At 30.2% G+C, this 17,884-nt stretch overlaps 1 protein-coding gene across 1 annotated transcript; it reads left to right on the forward strand.

The window, feature by feature from the left end:
• The first annotated feature begins 244 nt into the window (after positions 1-244).
• On the forward strand, positions 245-2,752 carry LOC129310149 (serine/threonine-protein kinase RIPK). Its single transcript, XM_054952016.1, has 4 exons — positions 245-800; positions 1,372-1,507; positions 1,598-1,734; positions 1,846-2,752. The coding sequence occupies exons 1-4, from the start codon at positions 420-422 to the stop codon at positions 2,524-2,526; spliced, it is 1,335 nt and encodes a 444-aa protein (XP_054807991.1). The 5' UTR covers positions 245-419; the 3' UTR covers positions 2,527-2,752.
• The last annotated feature ends 15,132 nt before the right edge of the window (positions 2,753-17,884 follow it).

A 17,884-nucleotide genomic window follows, 5' to 3' on the forward strand; every position in this document is an offset into this window, starting at 1 on the left:
ATTATTGATCAATCTGTCCCTCCCTCTCCAGCCACGCTCGTTTGTTTTGTCAAAATTTTCAGCACAAAGCTACAAAGTCAAAGAGGGCGCCAAGGGCAATCTCGTCATTTCCCCTCAACCAACTGTCTTAGACTCGATCGGATTAGAATGCTCTTCTCACTCGTTTTAACCCTTCATTAAACAATTCTCACGCCAGTATCTCCCATCATATTTAATTTTCTCCTCTCCCAAACAACACTATTATTCCTCCTTCCTATATATATAACACACACCACGAGACTTGGTGCATCAGATCAAACACTCGCAACAAAAAGGAAAAAGAAGCTCGAACCTATTCTCATCCTTCTCTACGAGCTTCTTCTATATGAGATTGTAGATTCACGACGATCGACCACGTGATCAAGATTAGTTAACTTAGTATGGGTTTGACATCTATGTTTAGGAGTTGCTTCAAGGCGGAGGGTCGGGTTGCGGTGCCGGCGTCGAAGGCTAAGGTGGTGGCGACGAAGCAGAGTTCGTACCCCTGGGTTTCAGTGTCGGATTTGAGCAATCCGATAAGCGGCACGCTGTCGGAGGATCTGTCGGTGTCGCTTGCCGGATCGAATCTGTATGTGTTTACGCTGGCGGAGATGAAGCTGATCACGCAGGGATTCTCCTCCGGTAACTTTCTCGGAGAAGGCGGCTTTGGACCGGTGCACAAGGGCTTCATAGACGACAAGCTCCGGCCGGGTCTTAAGGCCCAGACTGTCGCCGTCAAGCTCTTGAACCTGGACGGCTCTCAGGGCCACAAGGAGTGGTTGGTGCGTTCTTTTTTTAACTTTTTCGCAACACCCCAAAAATATCCTTCATTATTTTTTCAGCCTTCAATTATTATGTCCCCTTTATATGTGCCTTACAGCTAATGAAAATGCCAGAAAGAAAATAATGGATAAATAGATGACACTCGCATATATATTTTTTATAAAAAAATAAATAAAATTACACATTATCTAACATTCCGTTTCCAATTGTTTAATTCAAGAATTATATATTGGTTGAATGCATTTTTATTATACAAAAAATTCAATTTCTAGTAAATAATATTTGTGGCCATAGTTTGTTAAATTTGACAATATTATAGTTTAGTTTATTATAAGATGGTAAATGAAGATGAAAGAAGAAAGTTTCAAAAACTAGTTAGCAAAACAACATTGTCTGGATTTAACTCTGTATGTAATTAAACTTAAAATATACAAGAGTCCAACATTTTTGTGCCGCCACGATTGAATAGATTAAGAACAGTATTTGTCTAAGAAATATAATCGTTTTCTTACAGCAAGTTGTGGTGACCCTTCATTTGTTTTTAACTGTATTTTTCAAATCATGTTGCAGACTGAAGTTGTTTTTCTGGGACAACTAAGACACTCCCACCTGGTGAAGCTGATCGGATATTGCTGCGAAGAAGAACACAGGCTTCTGGTATATGAGTATCTTCCTAGAGGCAGCCTAGAAAATCAACTCTTCAGAAGTAAGCCATATCTCAAGTTATTATTACACTCTAATTATAATCGCCTTCTCTCATCTCAATCTTACTAATCTTCTGGAATTTATATTACAGGATACTCAGTATCACTGCCATGGTCAACCAGAATGAAAATCGCCGTCGGAGCCGCCAAGGGTCTTGCCTTTCTTCATGAAGCTGCTAAACCCGTTATCTACAGAGATTTCAAAGCCTCAAACATCTTACTAGACTCAGTAAGTTTCCTATATATATATATATATATATATGTACATGCACATCCACATACATATACATCTTAATTTAACCGATTCAGTGGCTAATTTACAACTCGTGTGACCGTTCAGGATTACAATGCGAAGCTGTCTGATTTCGGGTTGGCGAAAGATGGCCCTGAAGGAGACGACACACACGTGTCGACCCGAGTGATGGGAACTCAGGGCTACGCGGCGCCTGAGTACGTCATGACGGGTCACTTGACATCCAAGAGTGACGTGTACAGTTTCGGGGTGGTTCTGTTAGAGCTTCTAACAGGACGAAGATCAGTAGACAAAACCAGGCAAGGAAGAGAGCAGAACTTAGTAGAATGGGCGAGGCCAATGCTTTACGATACGAGGAAGCTTGGCAGAATCATGGACTCGAGACTTGAAGGTCAATACTCTGAGATGGGTGCGGCCAAGGCTGCTGCATTGGCTCACCAGTGCTTGAGCCACCGGCCCAAGAACAGACCCACCATGAGCCAGGTGGTCAAGACCCTCGAGCCACTTCAGGACTTCGACGACGTCCCTATCACACCGTTTGTCTACACTGTTCCCGCCAATGAACCCAATGACTCGAGGGACTGTGCTGAGCCGCCCAGGGAGAGAAAGAATCATCATCGTCATCACAGACACCACCCTCTGAGATCGCCCAGGTCGCCGCCGGATAATAATAAATCTGCAAATTCTTCACAGTCTCGCTATGGAAGCTCGAGTGGAAGCGGATCCAACTCACCTACTTCGCGTCATCACAAGGCCAAAGGAGCTTGATTGATAGGTGGAAAATGAATGAATGGTCAATATTGTACAGAGAGATATTTTTAATTATTATAATTACTTGTATATTTTTATTAGTGAAGAGAGCGTTTGAAGTTTTTTTTTTGGTGAAGAAAATATGCCAAGCTAAGTGTAATGATTCAAAAACAAATTGGTGGAATTGAGGTGGTCATCGGGCATGGTAAACATGCTTGAGTCGATAATCATTATTTTTTTTTTTCCTTCTTTTGTTTAATTATTATTTTTCTGTTTGGTTGGAAAAAATGATTATTTTGACTGGGCCATACATGAGAAGGAGGGTGACCGGTTCAGAGAATATAGAATATGGAGAATCACCAAACATGGATTTGTTAAACAAATATCTTTTCAATGACATTGGATACAGCTAAGCGGTTTGACCAACCAACACGGAGACAAAATGGTGAATCGGTGACAAGTACGCCGCTATGGTCACCAAAACACCAAATGAATTTTCTGAATTAATTAATTTTGGTTTTATAGTAAAACGAACAAATTAAAACTTTTTTTTTTCAATTACAAGAACAAATTAAAACAGCGCATATAGCTAGAGTAAGTACGAGTATGTTTTTACAGGAAAAAACAATATTAATAAGCAGCGATAATAAAAATATGATAAAATTAACGAAAAATTACATATACGTCCCAAATAAAAAATTAATTGCTTATAAGTCTCATCCATCTATATATGCTATAATTTAATATGTAAATACATAAATTTGACTTGTAAATAGATTCAACAAACAACTATTTTTTATTTAAAACTTCATTGTAATTCTCCCTGAAAATAACCATAAAGCTGGTTCAAGACTTCAAGTGATGAATGAAGGCAGAGAGAATACAAGTTTTTAAAAAAATTTTATTAGTATTATATAAACGCAATACATTTTGTAGCTTTTAAATTTATGCAAATTTTCTATTATACTCCCTCCATTTAAAAATATAGGGCATTTTTTAAAGGCTTGGATGTTAAAAAATGTAAGGTATTTTTAGCCTTTCAACATGTAATCATTGTCTTTTTTTTTAAGTGTCTCTATTGATAATGACTTTATATTTATTGTAAGGTGTTTAATAAGAATAAATATAAAAAGATAGGGTTAATTTAAAAATAGGTAACTACTTTATTGAAAGATAACATTTAATTAAAAATGCCTTACATTTTTAAACGGAAGGAGTATATGTTTTTGGATCTTGGCTCTGTCTCAACTTGGCCAAAGGTTTATAGCCATATGGGCAAAAGGCTAGTAATTTTAATCCTCTTAATTTAGTATACAAATAAAACGTAAATTTGCATTATTTCTTAATTAAATTTTTGTATCCATTTATTTTCCTTCTGTCTATGTCTAAGCACAAATGCACAATCAATCAAACAAAGATTGTGTAACGTGCAAGTAAAAAAAGAAAAAAGCATATTAAAACTTGTTCATTATATTTATAATTCATCGGCTCATATATATCGTTGCGTAAACGTCACCGATTTTATATTTCGTTTTCGACAGTTTAACTTGGTCCAATATTTTTTTTCCCCTAATCAAGTCCACGTAATTTCCCGGATAAATACGTCTTGAATATCTTGAATAAATGCTTCTGGATTTTTTAATTGATTACATATGTTAAAGTTCATTATTTGAAAAAATGTTTGAATTATTAACGTTTGTTCCTTTTCATCTCTAACAAAAAGCCATTGTTTACTCATAAATTATTTTTATTTTTTCATTATCCATGCACTATCAACGTGTACGATAACAATTAGAAAGAGTAGCTTGTTGGGAGAAATTTGAGTGCACTGATAGGATTTTTTTAGGAAAAATGAAAATTTATTTTAATTATTAATTTAGTTCATTAAATTTAATTTTTATTGATTTGGTCATTTACATTTATTTAACTTCTTATGTTTGTTTTTTAAGTTTTAAAGTACAAATTGTTGCTTTTGCTTTCCTGATTAGCGAGTGTAATCTTTTTTGACTATTAAGAAATTTGACTGTTTTCTGTTTAAAAAAAAGGGCACAAAATTCCTACCAAAAAAAAGGGCACAAATTGACTATTCAATTAATCTAATGTGTAAAATATATATATTGATAACTTGACACATACATGTAATTAAATGAGAATCAATTAACTCTTAAATTAATTTAATTTTTATAAATCTGGTCTCTAGCACCTTGTTATCTTTTTTTTTTTAATTTTCGAGTATTTTTTTATTTAAATAATTACATTTTCTTATTAATTTATAAGTCTATCATCAATATTTCATTATTCATCTTAGCATATTTTTATAGTGTCACCCTCCTCTTTAAACAATAAGGATTACATTGATAATTGAGGCCAAATTCAAGAGACTAAATTCATAAAAATTAAACTTGAGAAGTTAATTGATAACTAAGATAAATTTAAAGGACTAAAAATTTTATTATCTCAGTTATTTTTTAAAGAAAAATATTGAGAAGCTCGGCATTGTACGCACAATTAATCCAGATGGATAACATAAAATGCAAAAAGAAACATCCAACGTATGAAAATGATGGGCAAACCCAGAGGCCTCTCAAATTCTGCGGGTTTGGAGTAAATATATTATTATTATTATTATTATTATTATTATTATTATAAATTGCAAATATGTCCCACTAATGCAACTAATTAGTATTAGAGTATTGATGCAAAAAAATCTTGCACCTAAAAAATATGGACCAAATTTTAAAAAATTTAAAGTGTGGTTGGTTCATATTAATATATAAAGAATTTATCATTGATATATAAAAAGTTATTATTAATATACAAGAGGTTTATTATTAAAAATTTAAAAATTTATAATAAGTTTATCATCAATATATAACAGTTTATCATTGACAAATACAATAAACTAACTATAATACAAAATATAATAAATGTTGGGCTATTTATTTGATTTGGTCTCATAATATAGGCTATATTTGCAAAATCCCTATTATTGATCTCCAAAATGTGCTTAATTCTAAATATGGTAAAGTCCCAAAAATACTTATCAAGTGATCAACCAGAAGCATATAACTAGTAGCCTAAAGTAAAAAAAAAAGTTAATGCAAAAAAATCAATCCGTCAAGTGTCTCAAATGTTCATTAGTTTTAAGTGCTAAAGCTGAGTGCACTTGCCAAGTGTGAAGATTGACTACTTTGATGATGCCACGCAAGTTGGAGAAATTTTGACCATTGCCACGTGTGAATCTCTTTTCCCACAAATACTTCCTCTGGCTTCCTCATGTGACCTTCTTGTGCTCCTTCATCACATCGACCCACAAACCTTCTTGTGCTCTCTGGTAACCCAAAGTCCTTCATCATGGCGATGGCTGCGAACTCATGTGATCAATTGGATACCTCTTGATGAACTAGGCAATGTGTAATGGTGAAAATGGGACAAGTAGCAAAAGACTCCAATTAGCACAATCTAGAGAGTGATGAGAGTCGTCGTAGCTCTCAGACCGAGGTTCAAATGTATGGATATGATGTTGCAAGAATGTTAGATGGAAAAGGATACTAGAATTGGAGCTATCATGTTTTTGATGCTTGACATACTCAAAACCTAAAGGCTCCAAGATGAAAGTCGTTTGACTCTAGTAATGAAGGTGCCATTGATTGGAAGTGATGCGGCTATGAGGCTCACCAATGAAAGTTTGTCAATGGGAGTGGAAACTTGGGAGTATTTTTGAGCAACAAATTTACTTGATGCCTTGAAAGTGTTCTTTGTTCGATTCTCATGTTATTGTGTTTGATTTCTTTGTCTTTGATTCCCTTCTTTGATTTGTATTTTTTTTTGTTTGTAATTTATTGTTTGGATTGTACAATTTTTTTTGGATTGATTGTTGTTGAGTTTTGAATTGATTATTTTTTGAAAATTATTATTAAATTTTGGATTGATTATTTTCTGAGCAATTTTTCTGACAATGATGTGATGAAGGTGTGGTGGCTTGCTGATGCATTTCCTTTTGACAATGATGGTCCTTTTCCTTGCCTTTGTGGGTTTTCATTCATGGGAGACAAAGAAGAAGCACAGATGGCAAGCACACTCGAATCCACGTCATATTTTCTATTAATTATGTATGGGGAGAAGGACTTAACATTGAAAATTAACAGACATCAATGATAATTAACGGTTTGGTTACTCTTGTCTCTATTAAAACAATGGTATAGGTATTTATTTATTTTTTTACTTTAAGTTATTGGATGCTTTTGGTTAACAACTTTTTGGATATTTTAGCTTTTTTATCCTTATAAATAATCTTGAGAGATCTCTAGCCTGTCATTTGACAAAAATGATAAAAATGTTGGGCCTATGGAGTATTTTGAAGAGGGGAGAACATAGTTGGGCCACACAATGGTTCTAGAAGAATACATATAAGTGAGTATAACACTACATCTTAACCTAAAATTTTAAGGCATTGAGTTTATAGGTCATTTTACTTATATATATATCTTCTTTAGCCCAACTCTATTCGATATGAGACTTTCTCCACACCAAGCCAAGTTCACTCACACTTAACAAACAATTTTTCCCTCAAGTTGAGTCTATCATTGACTACACAAATATGTGCTCTCCCTATTCGCCCACACTTTGAAGACACCAACTTGCTACCAATAGCTTAGCCCAATAACACTCATGGGCTTTCAAGGTTTTTTCCACTGTTTTCACATTGGGTCCCTTCTCATAACCTAACTATGATACCATTTATTAGGCTCATAAAGCATCTTTGAAGAGGGGAGAACATAACTCGGCCACCCAATGGTTTCAAAACGATATATATAAATGAGTATGACATCACATCTTAACTCAAAACTTTAAAACATTGAGTTTATAGGTTTTTTTCACTTATATATTTCTTTTCTAACCCAACTCTATTAATGTGGGACTTTTTTTCACACCAAACCAAATCCACTCACACTTGACAACTTAACAATGCCCTCAATCTAGCTTTAGTCTATCTACGACAACACCAATAAGCAATTGAAAAATAATATTTTTACTTAAATATTTTTTATTAGGATGTTAACATTCTAGTATTTACAAGTTCTCCTACTCAATTCACAAGTGAACCTCTTAAATTTGCAAGCAAATCTATGTGTTTTTTATATTTTTTTTTCCTTTCAAATTTTACAAATCAATTTGTAACTATTCTTTTAACACGCTGGAAGCTGATGGTATATCAATATAATATATGCACTGCTTCCTTCCGCAAGGGACACACAAAAATATATATTACCTTATAGCTATTGTCCCTACGAGAAAGTTAAACAGAGGGCACTTTTGTAATCTATATATAGCCACATTAAACATTTACTTTCAACGTCCAAAAGTAGTAAATCTTGAGTAGATGCTACTCATCCACCCAACTTAGCTGGCCACAAATCAAACATTACTCATTGAATTACGTTAAATAGTTGTAAATATATTAAAGTATATGTTTAAGGATATGGAGACACATCCCAAACTTCATATAAATTTATATATATCTATAAAAAAATTTTAAATTTCTAAATGTAATACTTCTTTTAGTTTTAATAGTTACTAGCCAGGTATACTTGTCCAGAGGATATGTTATCATATGTTTAGAGGATGCAGGTTATGAATTGATTCTTTAGCCATCAGGCCATCTCTATATTTATGTGGCATTTTTATGCCTTTAATGATCACTACACCTTTAATTTTTTCAAGGGGAGGGGATTGGGAATGATGATATAGTCATTCAATTTAATATAGGAAAAATGATTTCCAGCATTATATACTCCCTTCAGTCCTTGGTGTCTTCGAGAAAGGAATTTTTTTTAGTTATTAATTTAAGGTACTTAATGAAGTATTAATTTTATTTTTTGATATTACTCTTATTTAAATTTATTAATTATGAGAGAAATTTTATGTAATACAAATTATAAAAAAAATTAATCATTTGGTCATTGTAGTTTTAATTTAATAATAATTCAGTCCTTGAGCTTTGACTCGTTATAATCAATCCCTAAAGTTTTAACTTGCTTGTAAATTAGTCCTTAAACTTTAAATCTTGTAATTTAGTACCTCAAATTTCAACCTCTTAAATATTAATTTTTATATTTTTAAAAATAAAATTATAAAGATTAAAAATATTTTAAACTTTTAATATTTATAATATTTATAAATATTAAAAGAGATTAATAATTTAAAATATTAAAAATAAATTTTAAAATATTTTGACTATTTATAATTTTATTTTTTAAAAATATAGAAACTAATATTTAAGAAGTTAAAACATTAGAGACTAAATTGTAAGAGATAAAGTTCAGGGACTAATTTACAATCAAATTAAAATTTTAAGGACTAAGTTATAATAAGTTAAAGTTTAGAAATTGAGTTACAATTAAGTCAAAATTATAAGGATCAAATAATTAATTTTTTTCAAAAAAATCATTTAAATAAAGTTAAAATTAGAAGTTTATTTTATTTTCAAGTAAAATTAATGACTTAATCAACTTTCATTGATTCCAATAAGATAGTTAAAATATTTTATAATAAAAATTGGAGGGAGTATATAAATTCTTTGTCAGATTTGGTTTTCTTTTGTAACTTTCGATTAATGATTGTTTCATTGTTCTTCCATTCTTCTTAAATCACTCCATCCACTTTGAATGGTTTGGGTTGTCATAATAATCCCTAATTTTTAGCCTCAAATGGTGAATGGGTGATTAAAGGCCACAAAAAATCCTTACAAATAAAATAATAAATTAATTCACATAAGATATTAATAAAGATCTGTAATCTGCTGGCCAAAAAAAAAAAGATCTGGAATCTATAGGTGACTCATTGTAAGTAAAACTATCAAAATAATTGTATGGAGCTTGATCAGCTAACCAATTAATATAATTATTACTTTAATTTTTTTGAAAGTGTGTTCCAAGGTAATATTTCTGTTTTGTATGATGAGACCTTTGATCTTTTTGGTAATAGGTCATAGAATGGATTTATTCTATAAAAATTCATTTTAAATGAGAGCAAGAGCTTTTAGAGAATCAATAGTGCAGATAACAACTTTACGGATTATCGAAACTCCAACAAAGGACGAGGCCTTCGAAAATTCCTTGAAATTCCATTATACTACTCAAACAGCAGTTAAGATATTTAGAAAGAAGAATTTTAAATAAGAATTAAAGATGTGATTTAATTATTAGTAGTTTTTAAAAAAATTTAAAATTTTAGTTCAGTTCTAAAAATAAAAATAAAAATAATTTTAACTATAAAAAGATTAAAGTACCTTTCACTTACTATGCAGAATTATTAGTTATTAATTTTCTTACTTCACTTATTAATTTATTAATATGAGCGCAAATTACATAAGTTGATATATTAATAATTATATAAATCATGACATTAACTGTTCAATCATAAGCAATAACATTAATTATTAAATTATAACTTTACTTGTTAATTTACTAACATTAATTATAAATTACTAATAGGCTTGTAATTTATAATTGATATTAATAAAGTAACAAGTAAAATTAATAAATTAACAACCAATGTTATTGATTGTTTGACAAATGAATATAATTTATAAGTAATATTGATAAATTAATAAATAAATTAAAAAAATTATCAAATAGTAATCCTGTATAACAAGTGAAGGGTATTTTATTTTTTTAAAGTTGAAATTATTTTCACTTTTATCTCAAAGACTGAATTAATATTTTAAAATTTTTTAAAACTTATTAATAATTAAGTCACATCCATGATCCAATCTTTATTTAAAATTCTCCCTATTTAATTTTTCTTCCAATCCCTTTTTTTTTTTTGGCCATTGCAAGCATACCGGAATAGGATGCAATGTGGTTAAAGTGCCTGTTTGAATTTGTGTCAAGAATCAATTATTTGTACAGAAATTACGTTTTAGTTAAAAAATATACCCAAATACCCCATTTTTTATATCATCAATTATCTGGTTCAAAACCGTGTTTTAACCTAACCTAATTTTCCCTGCTTCTCAGTATCGATTATTTGTTGGAACTTTTATTATTTGTCAAAATTTTGAACGTACCAAATATACCCCTATCAAGTTGAGATGGTGCGGTCGGTGAGGTTCTTGAGGCAAGAGAGCCAAACGTGTCAAGCCCGTTTGAATTTTAATTAAATATAATTAATTATAAAAATAATTGATTAATATAGTTAATTTTAATTATAATTGATTATGTTATAATACAATATATTTGAATACTATTTTTTTTAAAATTAATTTTAACAAAATTAAAGATGTTTAAATAATTTAATTAAAATCAATTTTAACTATACAAATTACGATAAAAGATATTATTTTTTAAAATTAAATTATTAATAAATTTGTATCTACTATTATTAAATTTTATTTAACACAAAAATAAATTATTGACAAATTATTTATTAATATGGTGAAATAAGAACCAAATAAGCAGCTATCTATAGCTTAGCAAAAAAATCGATTTTAACCTCATAATCGATTATTTCATGTGAATGCCATTTGAATAATTTTCTTTTAAAATTAATTTTCACCCAAAAAAATCGATTAATGAGGTCAACCAAACAGGCAGGTCAGAGACCTTGCGGAAGCGGTTAACGCAAGTGAAGCAGCAAAGAGGATGGGGATGGAGACGGAGAGGAAGTAAGGGAGGGAGGCAATCGAGAGAGTCGAATATCGAAGACCTATTCATTCTGTCGTGAAAGTCACTCTAATTTTCAATATCCTTTTAACTAGAGCTGAAAATAATGTTTGGACTTGGAACTTGAAAGCCTTACTTAAATAAAATTCAGATTTTAAAATTTAAATTTTTTAAAGTAATTGAGTTTAAAGGCCTGGTCCTAATAAACTTTGTAAAAAAAAAGCTAGAGCATTGGTAGCCCTTTACATTTAGTTATATTATTATTAATTTTTTTAGTAAAACTTGCATTTGAAGCCAAAAAGGACTTACTTGCCTAAAACTTTAATCTTACATGCATTATATTATTATTAATTTTAATTTTTTAAAATTTATTTAATATAATTTAATAAATATTAGCATACAGTATAAAATTTTTGATATTTTTTATTTTTTATAATTATTATGTTTGTGTATTTATAAAAAAAAATTTAATTAAGATTTAAATTTTCTTATGAGACTTCTAAATATATATTGTTTAATTTCTAAAAGATTATGAAAATTTTAAATTTTTTAATTTTAGAATATTTTAATTAATTTATATTACTTAATTTTTTTATTTTTTTTAGAATAGAGCTTATGGACTCGATCTTGAACCCTTTTAAATAAGGGCTAGGCCTCATAAAAGAATTGAAAAAAATGATCAAGCTTAAGGGTTTAGGCTTATAAGGATTGAGCTCGTTTGTTTTTCAACTCTATTCTCGACTTGTAACCTCTTCTCCTCGATTTGTTCTCACATGATGTTAATGAGCCTAGTTCATAAGAGTCGAGCTCATTCATTTTTCAACTCTATTCTTAGCTTGTTTGCAATCTCTTCTGCTTGATCTATTCTCACACTCTGCTAATGCTCTTGTTTTTTTTTTTTTTAGCATGAAAATAGGCTCAATAAGATGAGGTAATGCGGGACAAAGGTGGTATATCAAAAATTAATTTTGATAAAAATAGTCCAAACATCTTTAATTTTATTGAAATTAGTTTTTACAAAATATCATTCAAATATCATCACATTATAATATAATTAATTATAATTAAAATGTATTACATTAATTATTTTTTATAATTAATTATATCTAATTAAAATTCAAACCCGTCCGAAGTTGATAGACTCACATGAAGCATAACGCTTGATTGCAGAATTAATAAAGTTGATGGAGACCAAAAATACAAGTTCTCCATTGTAAAAACTATACCTAACGCCAATGCATATAGTACACAGACTTCTAGAATGTCGGCTATGCAAGACTATATCTATACCTAACCCCTAGAGTTTACAATCTTTTTTTTTTTTTTTTTTTGGGAAGCAGAGTTTATAATTAAATTAGCTTTCACATTACCAATTGAGACTGCTAAAAGCGAAACTTGCCTTAATTATTCAAGTGACGCACTAACCCCTCATTTTAGCTTGCAGGTACGCGCAATATTACGTATGCAAGAGTACATAATTGTAAAGAGATATTATTCACTTATCGAGAGTTAATTAGGTGACTTGAAATCACCTATAAATTTAAATTTTTGAATGAATATCTGTAAATAATAATATTAAAATTACCAAATAATAAAATTAAAATATTTAATATTTTAAAATGATGTTATTAGACTAAATATTTATTAATTTTTATTTTAATAAAATTTTAAGATATTCAACGCCTCTTATTAAAAAATAATTCAAGGATAAATTATTATTTAAGCCTATGATAATAAGTCATGTTGGATGGTTAATAGAGCTCAAACATTATGTACGTATGTGTGTGTGTATATTGCAGTAAAATTGAGGGTTCTTTAATAGAATGATAAAATTGTTCGTTGAAAAAATGGTTTAAAAAAGCATTGTTCTACTTATTGATATAAGTACCCAATACTCCTTAAATAATGGTCGAGAAAAAAAGTAATCTTTAACCTTTTAATTATTGAAAAACAGAGAGAACAAACTCAGGTTTGATGCTTTTTCTAGTAAGAAACTTGTTTTCCTTTGGATCATGCAAAACTTTTCTTTGCCAGAAGTGACTATTTAATGGTGAAAGTGACTTTGAGTGAAACCAATATAATTAATTTTATCAATATCAATATAATAAAAATAAAAATAAATAAAATTTTCAAAATAACCCTCAAATAAAAAAAAAAAGTACAGTTAACTTATGTAATATCATTTTTCTCACATTTCTCTCTATACTTTATAGTTAGAAAGGTAAAGTGAATAAGGTATTTTAAAAATTTTAATTTGAGATAAAAATTTTCCATTAGCCAGTTGCTAATATTGTGGATCACATTATGCTTTTAGAATGTGCTAGACGGGAGGGAGTATACCTTATTTAGCATATCATGTGTTATACATGTAAATATTAAAGGGTAAATCAACAAATTACCCCTTAAAAATTAGATTTAATATTATTATAGACTATGAATTTGTTTATTATACAAATTACTCATTTAACTTTCAAAAATGGTAAAATCTGACCCTACAGTTAATAAAAGTGAACTTAAATTGTTGGTTAAAGACAAAATGACAAAAAAAGACCTAAATATTACAAAAAATGGCCAAATTTTTTTTGATCATTTTATATAATTTTTCTGGTTCTTGTATGTAATTTTTGGGTTCTTTATTATAATGTTTTGGTCATTTTGTGTTGTTTTTTATGTCCTTTTTTCTTATTTTATAATTAACTAGCAGTCAAAATTAACTTTTGTTAATAATAAGAGTCAAATTGTATTTTTTCAAAAAAAATTGATGAAACAATTTGCATAATAAAAAGATTCATAGTCTATTGTGCAAGTTGACCTAAAGTTTATGAAATAATTTACTAATTTTCCCTATATTAAAAATATGTGGCTTTTTATTTAATTAGGTCTAATTATACAAATTTTTCTATTTAAATTAATGTTTTAAGGTGAGGGTATAATTGTCATCGACTTAATGTATAGAAATTGACGTAATATTTCTAATTTGTTAAGGAGCAAACTTATAAATATAAAAAAATTAAATTTATAAATAGGGGATCATAGTTATTGGGTTAATTGTATGTTGGAAACATTATCTATATCCCTTTTTTAATGACATTCAAAACGTGTTGGGCACCTAGAAGAGTGGGTAATATCTCCCTAACAAATTTTCAGAAGCAAAATTATTCTTTTATTAGAGACTTTTACTGATGTGAAATATTAGTTCTAAGACTCGCGCATAGTGAAAGTGAGACATTCTGTCTATTTTGCCACTAAAATGAGAATTGGTTCTTGTCACTGTTACTTCTAGTCCTTTTGACACACAGGATATGGTCAAAATGCCTTATTATCATTATATTTGGGCCCCATAATTATTAAATCAAAGGACAAAGAAAAAAACGAGTCTATAATTGAAAAATAATTTTGCTTAGAAAAAAATTGTTAAGAAGAATATGCCCTACATTCCAGAATAGGGTGCCTGTCCTAAAAGAAATTTGAGGAAAAAATAGTATTTAATTTCCTTCTATTCTTCTGAATTGACGTGAGAATTTATTTATCAAATTTATAGATTTGGTTGTGAAATTGATTTGATTATGAATTTGATTGATTAGGAACAACCTTAGCTTCTTTTAAATAGAAAACACATTATTTCTTTTATATATCATAAATACTTACTCACACCTGACTTCATTTTTTGTTTTTATAATTTGAGCTAGTCGATCTCACGTAGTCATTAAACTTATTTTTCTACAAGAAATAATTTCAATTTGTTTCTCAAAAATTATGAATTGAGTGACTATGGGCTAGTTTGAAAACCTATTCTAAAAATAGTTTTCTATTCTCTAGAATAAAAGAATAAAAAATTTGTTTGATAACGTATTTTCAAAAAATATTTTGGAGAATAAAAAAATAAAATATTGTTATAAAAAACAGAAAAATGAAAACAACTTTTAGATGTTTTGTGATTATTATTTTAAAGAATAAGAGAAAATGAGAAAAAAACTTATTTTTATTTTTTTCGTTCTCAGAACATATTTTATAGAACACTAGTTCTCAAAATAATAAAATAAAAATAGTTTCAAATAGCATCTATCTAATTTTTTAACATAAATTATCAAAATTAAATTTGTAAGAAAAAAAAATTTAGTAGTGATATGTCTTTAATAATATATTCTCTATGCTGGACAGCACCACACACAAACACTGTCCACATTGCAGTCTTCTTTTTGCGGTGGGTCAATTGGAAGGAGTCGGCTTCTCTCCTTTGACAGAAGCCTTCTCTAGAAGGAATCGGCTCCTCTTCTTTGATGGAAGCCTTCTCTACCTCTCCTTTGAGGCAGGCAGAGGCTTTATTTGGACCATTCAAATTTAATATTTTTATTTTTTATTTATATTTTTAAAGTAAAAAATATATAAAAATTATAAAAATTTTTAGTAAATATATTTATCAATTTGATAGTTCAAATTTAATATAGATGATCCAAATTTAATATAAAAAATTAAATTAATTTTTTAAATACATTTTGAACAGTGTAAATATATTTTGAATAGAACAATAAATTTATTAAAAAATTTAATATTAATTTTTAGATCATTTATATTAAATTTAGATTGTCAGATTGATAAGTATATTTATTAAAAAATTACAATTTTTATATATTTTTTATTTTAAAATATAAAAAAATAAAAATATTAAATCTAGGTTATTCAAATTAAATTTAGATTATTTAAATTAAGCTTCTATCTTAAAGAAGAAAGAGGAGACTTCTTGAGAGAAGCCGAGTCCCAATTGAAATGGGATGTGATATGAAGCAGATAGCATTTTAGCATATTGTCACGGATTATATTTCCGTGACCGTGTAAAGACCAAGATAATGGACGATCCGCTGGTTAGCCTCGCACAATATGAGTAAAGGGGGTGACATTAGTATTAGGGGTGTTCTGCCTCAGTCTTCGGACTGTGTGCACAACTGGTCGGGGGTTAGTGCCGCCTCCCTGATGAGCCCATAGCAGGGCGAAACCAGTATGATCCGTACGTGGTAAGGCTTGTCCTGAGGATCATGGGGTCCTCCAGGACGCCGCACGGGCGCCGAGTGCTGCGCCAGACTCTCAGCCCGTGACAGAGTGGTATCAGAGCAGGACGTACTTTACTGTCGTGTGCGCGTGGGGTCCCACGTTGGGACTGGTCGGCTTCGGCACCGCTCCAGAAAGGCCTCCAAGCAGGTGGGTCCAAAAGTGGGGACTCGGGCGGGAAGGTTGGCCGTTGTCGACTCCACTCCTGTTGGCTCGCGGGTGCGAGTGGGTCCGAAGAGTGCAGGACTCGAGTGGCCACTCAGCAAGTAAGCTGGTGTGTTTGTGGCAGTACTGTACGTACGATCCTTGGGCAGAGTCGTTCTCCCCTAGCACGAGGGCGTGCTAGATTGGGTGTGGGAGAATGTCACGGATTATATTTCCGTGACCGTGTAAAGACCAAGATAATGGACGATCCGCTAGTTAGCCTCGCACAATATGGGTAAAGGGGGTGACATTAGCATTGGGGGTGTTCTGCCTCAGTCTTCGGACTGTGTGCACAACTGGTCGGGGGCTAGTGCCGCCTCTCTGATGAGCCCATGGCAGGGCGAAACCAGTGTGATCCGTACGTGGTAAGGCTTGTCCTGAGGATTATGGGGTCCTCCAGGACGCCGCACGGGCACCGTGTGCTGCGCCAGACTCTCAGCCCGTGACAATATGCTGCCTTTAGATCCAAAAATAAAGTTTCTAATAAATTAATCATTTTCAGATCTAAGAAACGAATTTGTATTGATAAAAAAAACATTATTTAAAATAAAAGAATAAAAAATTCAACTCCATCCTTTCAATTAAAGGATTTTACATCATTTAAATTAAATTAGTAATTTAAATCATTTAAATGACTTATTATTTTATCTTATTTTAATTTAAATTGTTTTTAAGAGTTTACAGTTGAATATTTTTATAAATAGCTCACTTCCCTTTATTTAAAATACGTGAAATAAAAAAATAGGAATTTGGATTGTCAAAATTAAATTTTTTTAATCTCTCAATGAAGATAAATTTCATTGTTATTCACTTGAGAGAATTTTATAAAATCCATTGATTGAGATGGTTTGATATGGGAAAACTTTCTGTGTCTACTTTCTCTTTTTTCTATGTTTCTTTTATTTTTTTATTCTCTCGGTGAAGATAAATTTCATTGTTTTATTCACTTGAGAGGATTTAACATAGGCTGTGAATTTGACTTAATCAGTTTTTTTTTTTTTTTGGGGGGTTTGAAAAGGCATGCCGAAGCTTGTGATAGAGTTAAGTGCGAAAACTTAAAGGGTGGAGCAAAGGCTTAATCAGTTTTTAATGTACACATATATATATATATATATATATATATATATAGTATGAGTTTCGTACTTGAATGATTTGAAATCTTTTCCACCTTATGCCCGCTACAGAGAAGTATATCAGCCAAGCACTGAGCCGTCACTTATGATAATCCAGCTAAATAAGATTTTCTAGGGATTCAAATAATTTTTTTGATTTCAAGGTTAAAAGAAAAACAATTGATTTGATCCATTTAGAACTAAAATTGCACATATAAAATCTGAATAATCAATACAATATAGATTATTACAAAAATGCTCATATATGACACTTTTTATTGAAGGATTATATGCACAACTATTTGATAAATAGAGGTGGAGAAGCATATTAGACATCTATAAATTGGA

The sequence above is a fragment of the Prosopis cineraria genome, unplaced genomic scaffold, assembly GCF_029017545.1.
Source record: "Prosopis cineraria cultivar Desert tree isolate PC_DT_omini unplaced genomic scaffold, ASM2901754v1 PC4, whole genome shotgun sequence".
Classification (NCBI taxonomy): Eukaryota; Viridiplantae; Streptophyta; class Magnoliopsida; order Fabales; family Fabaceae; genus Prosopis; species Prosopis cineraria.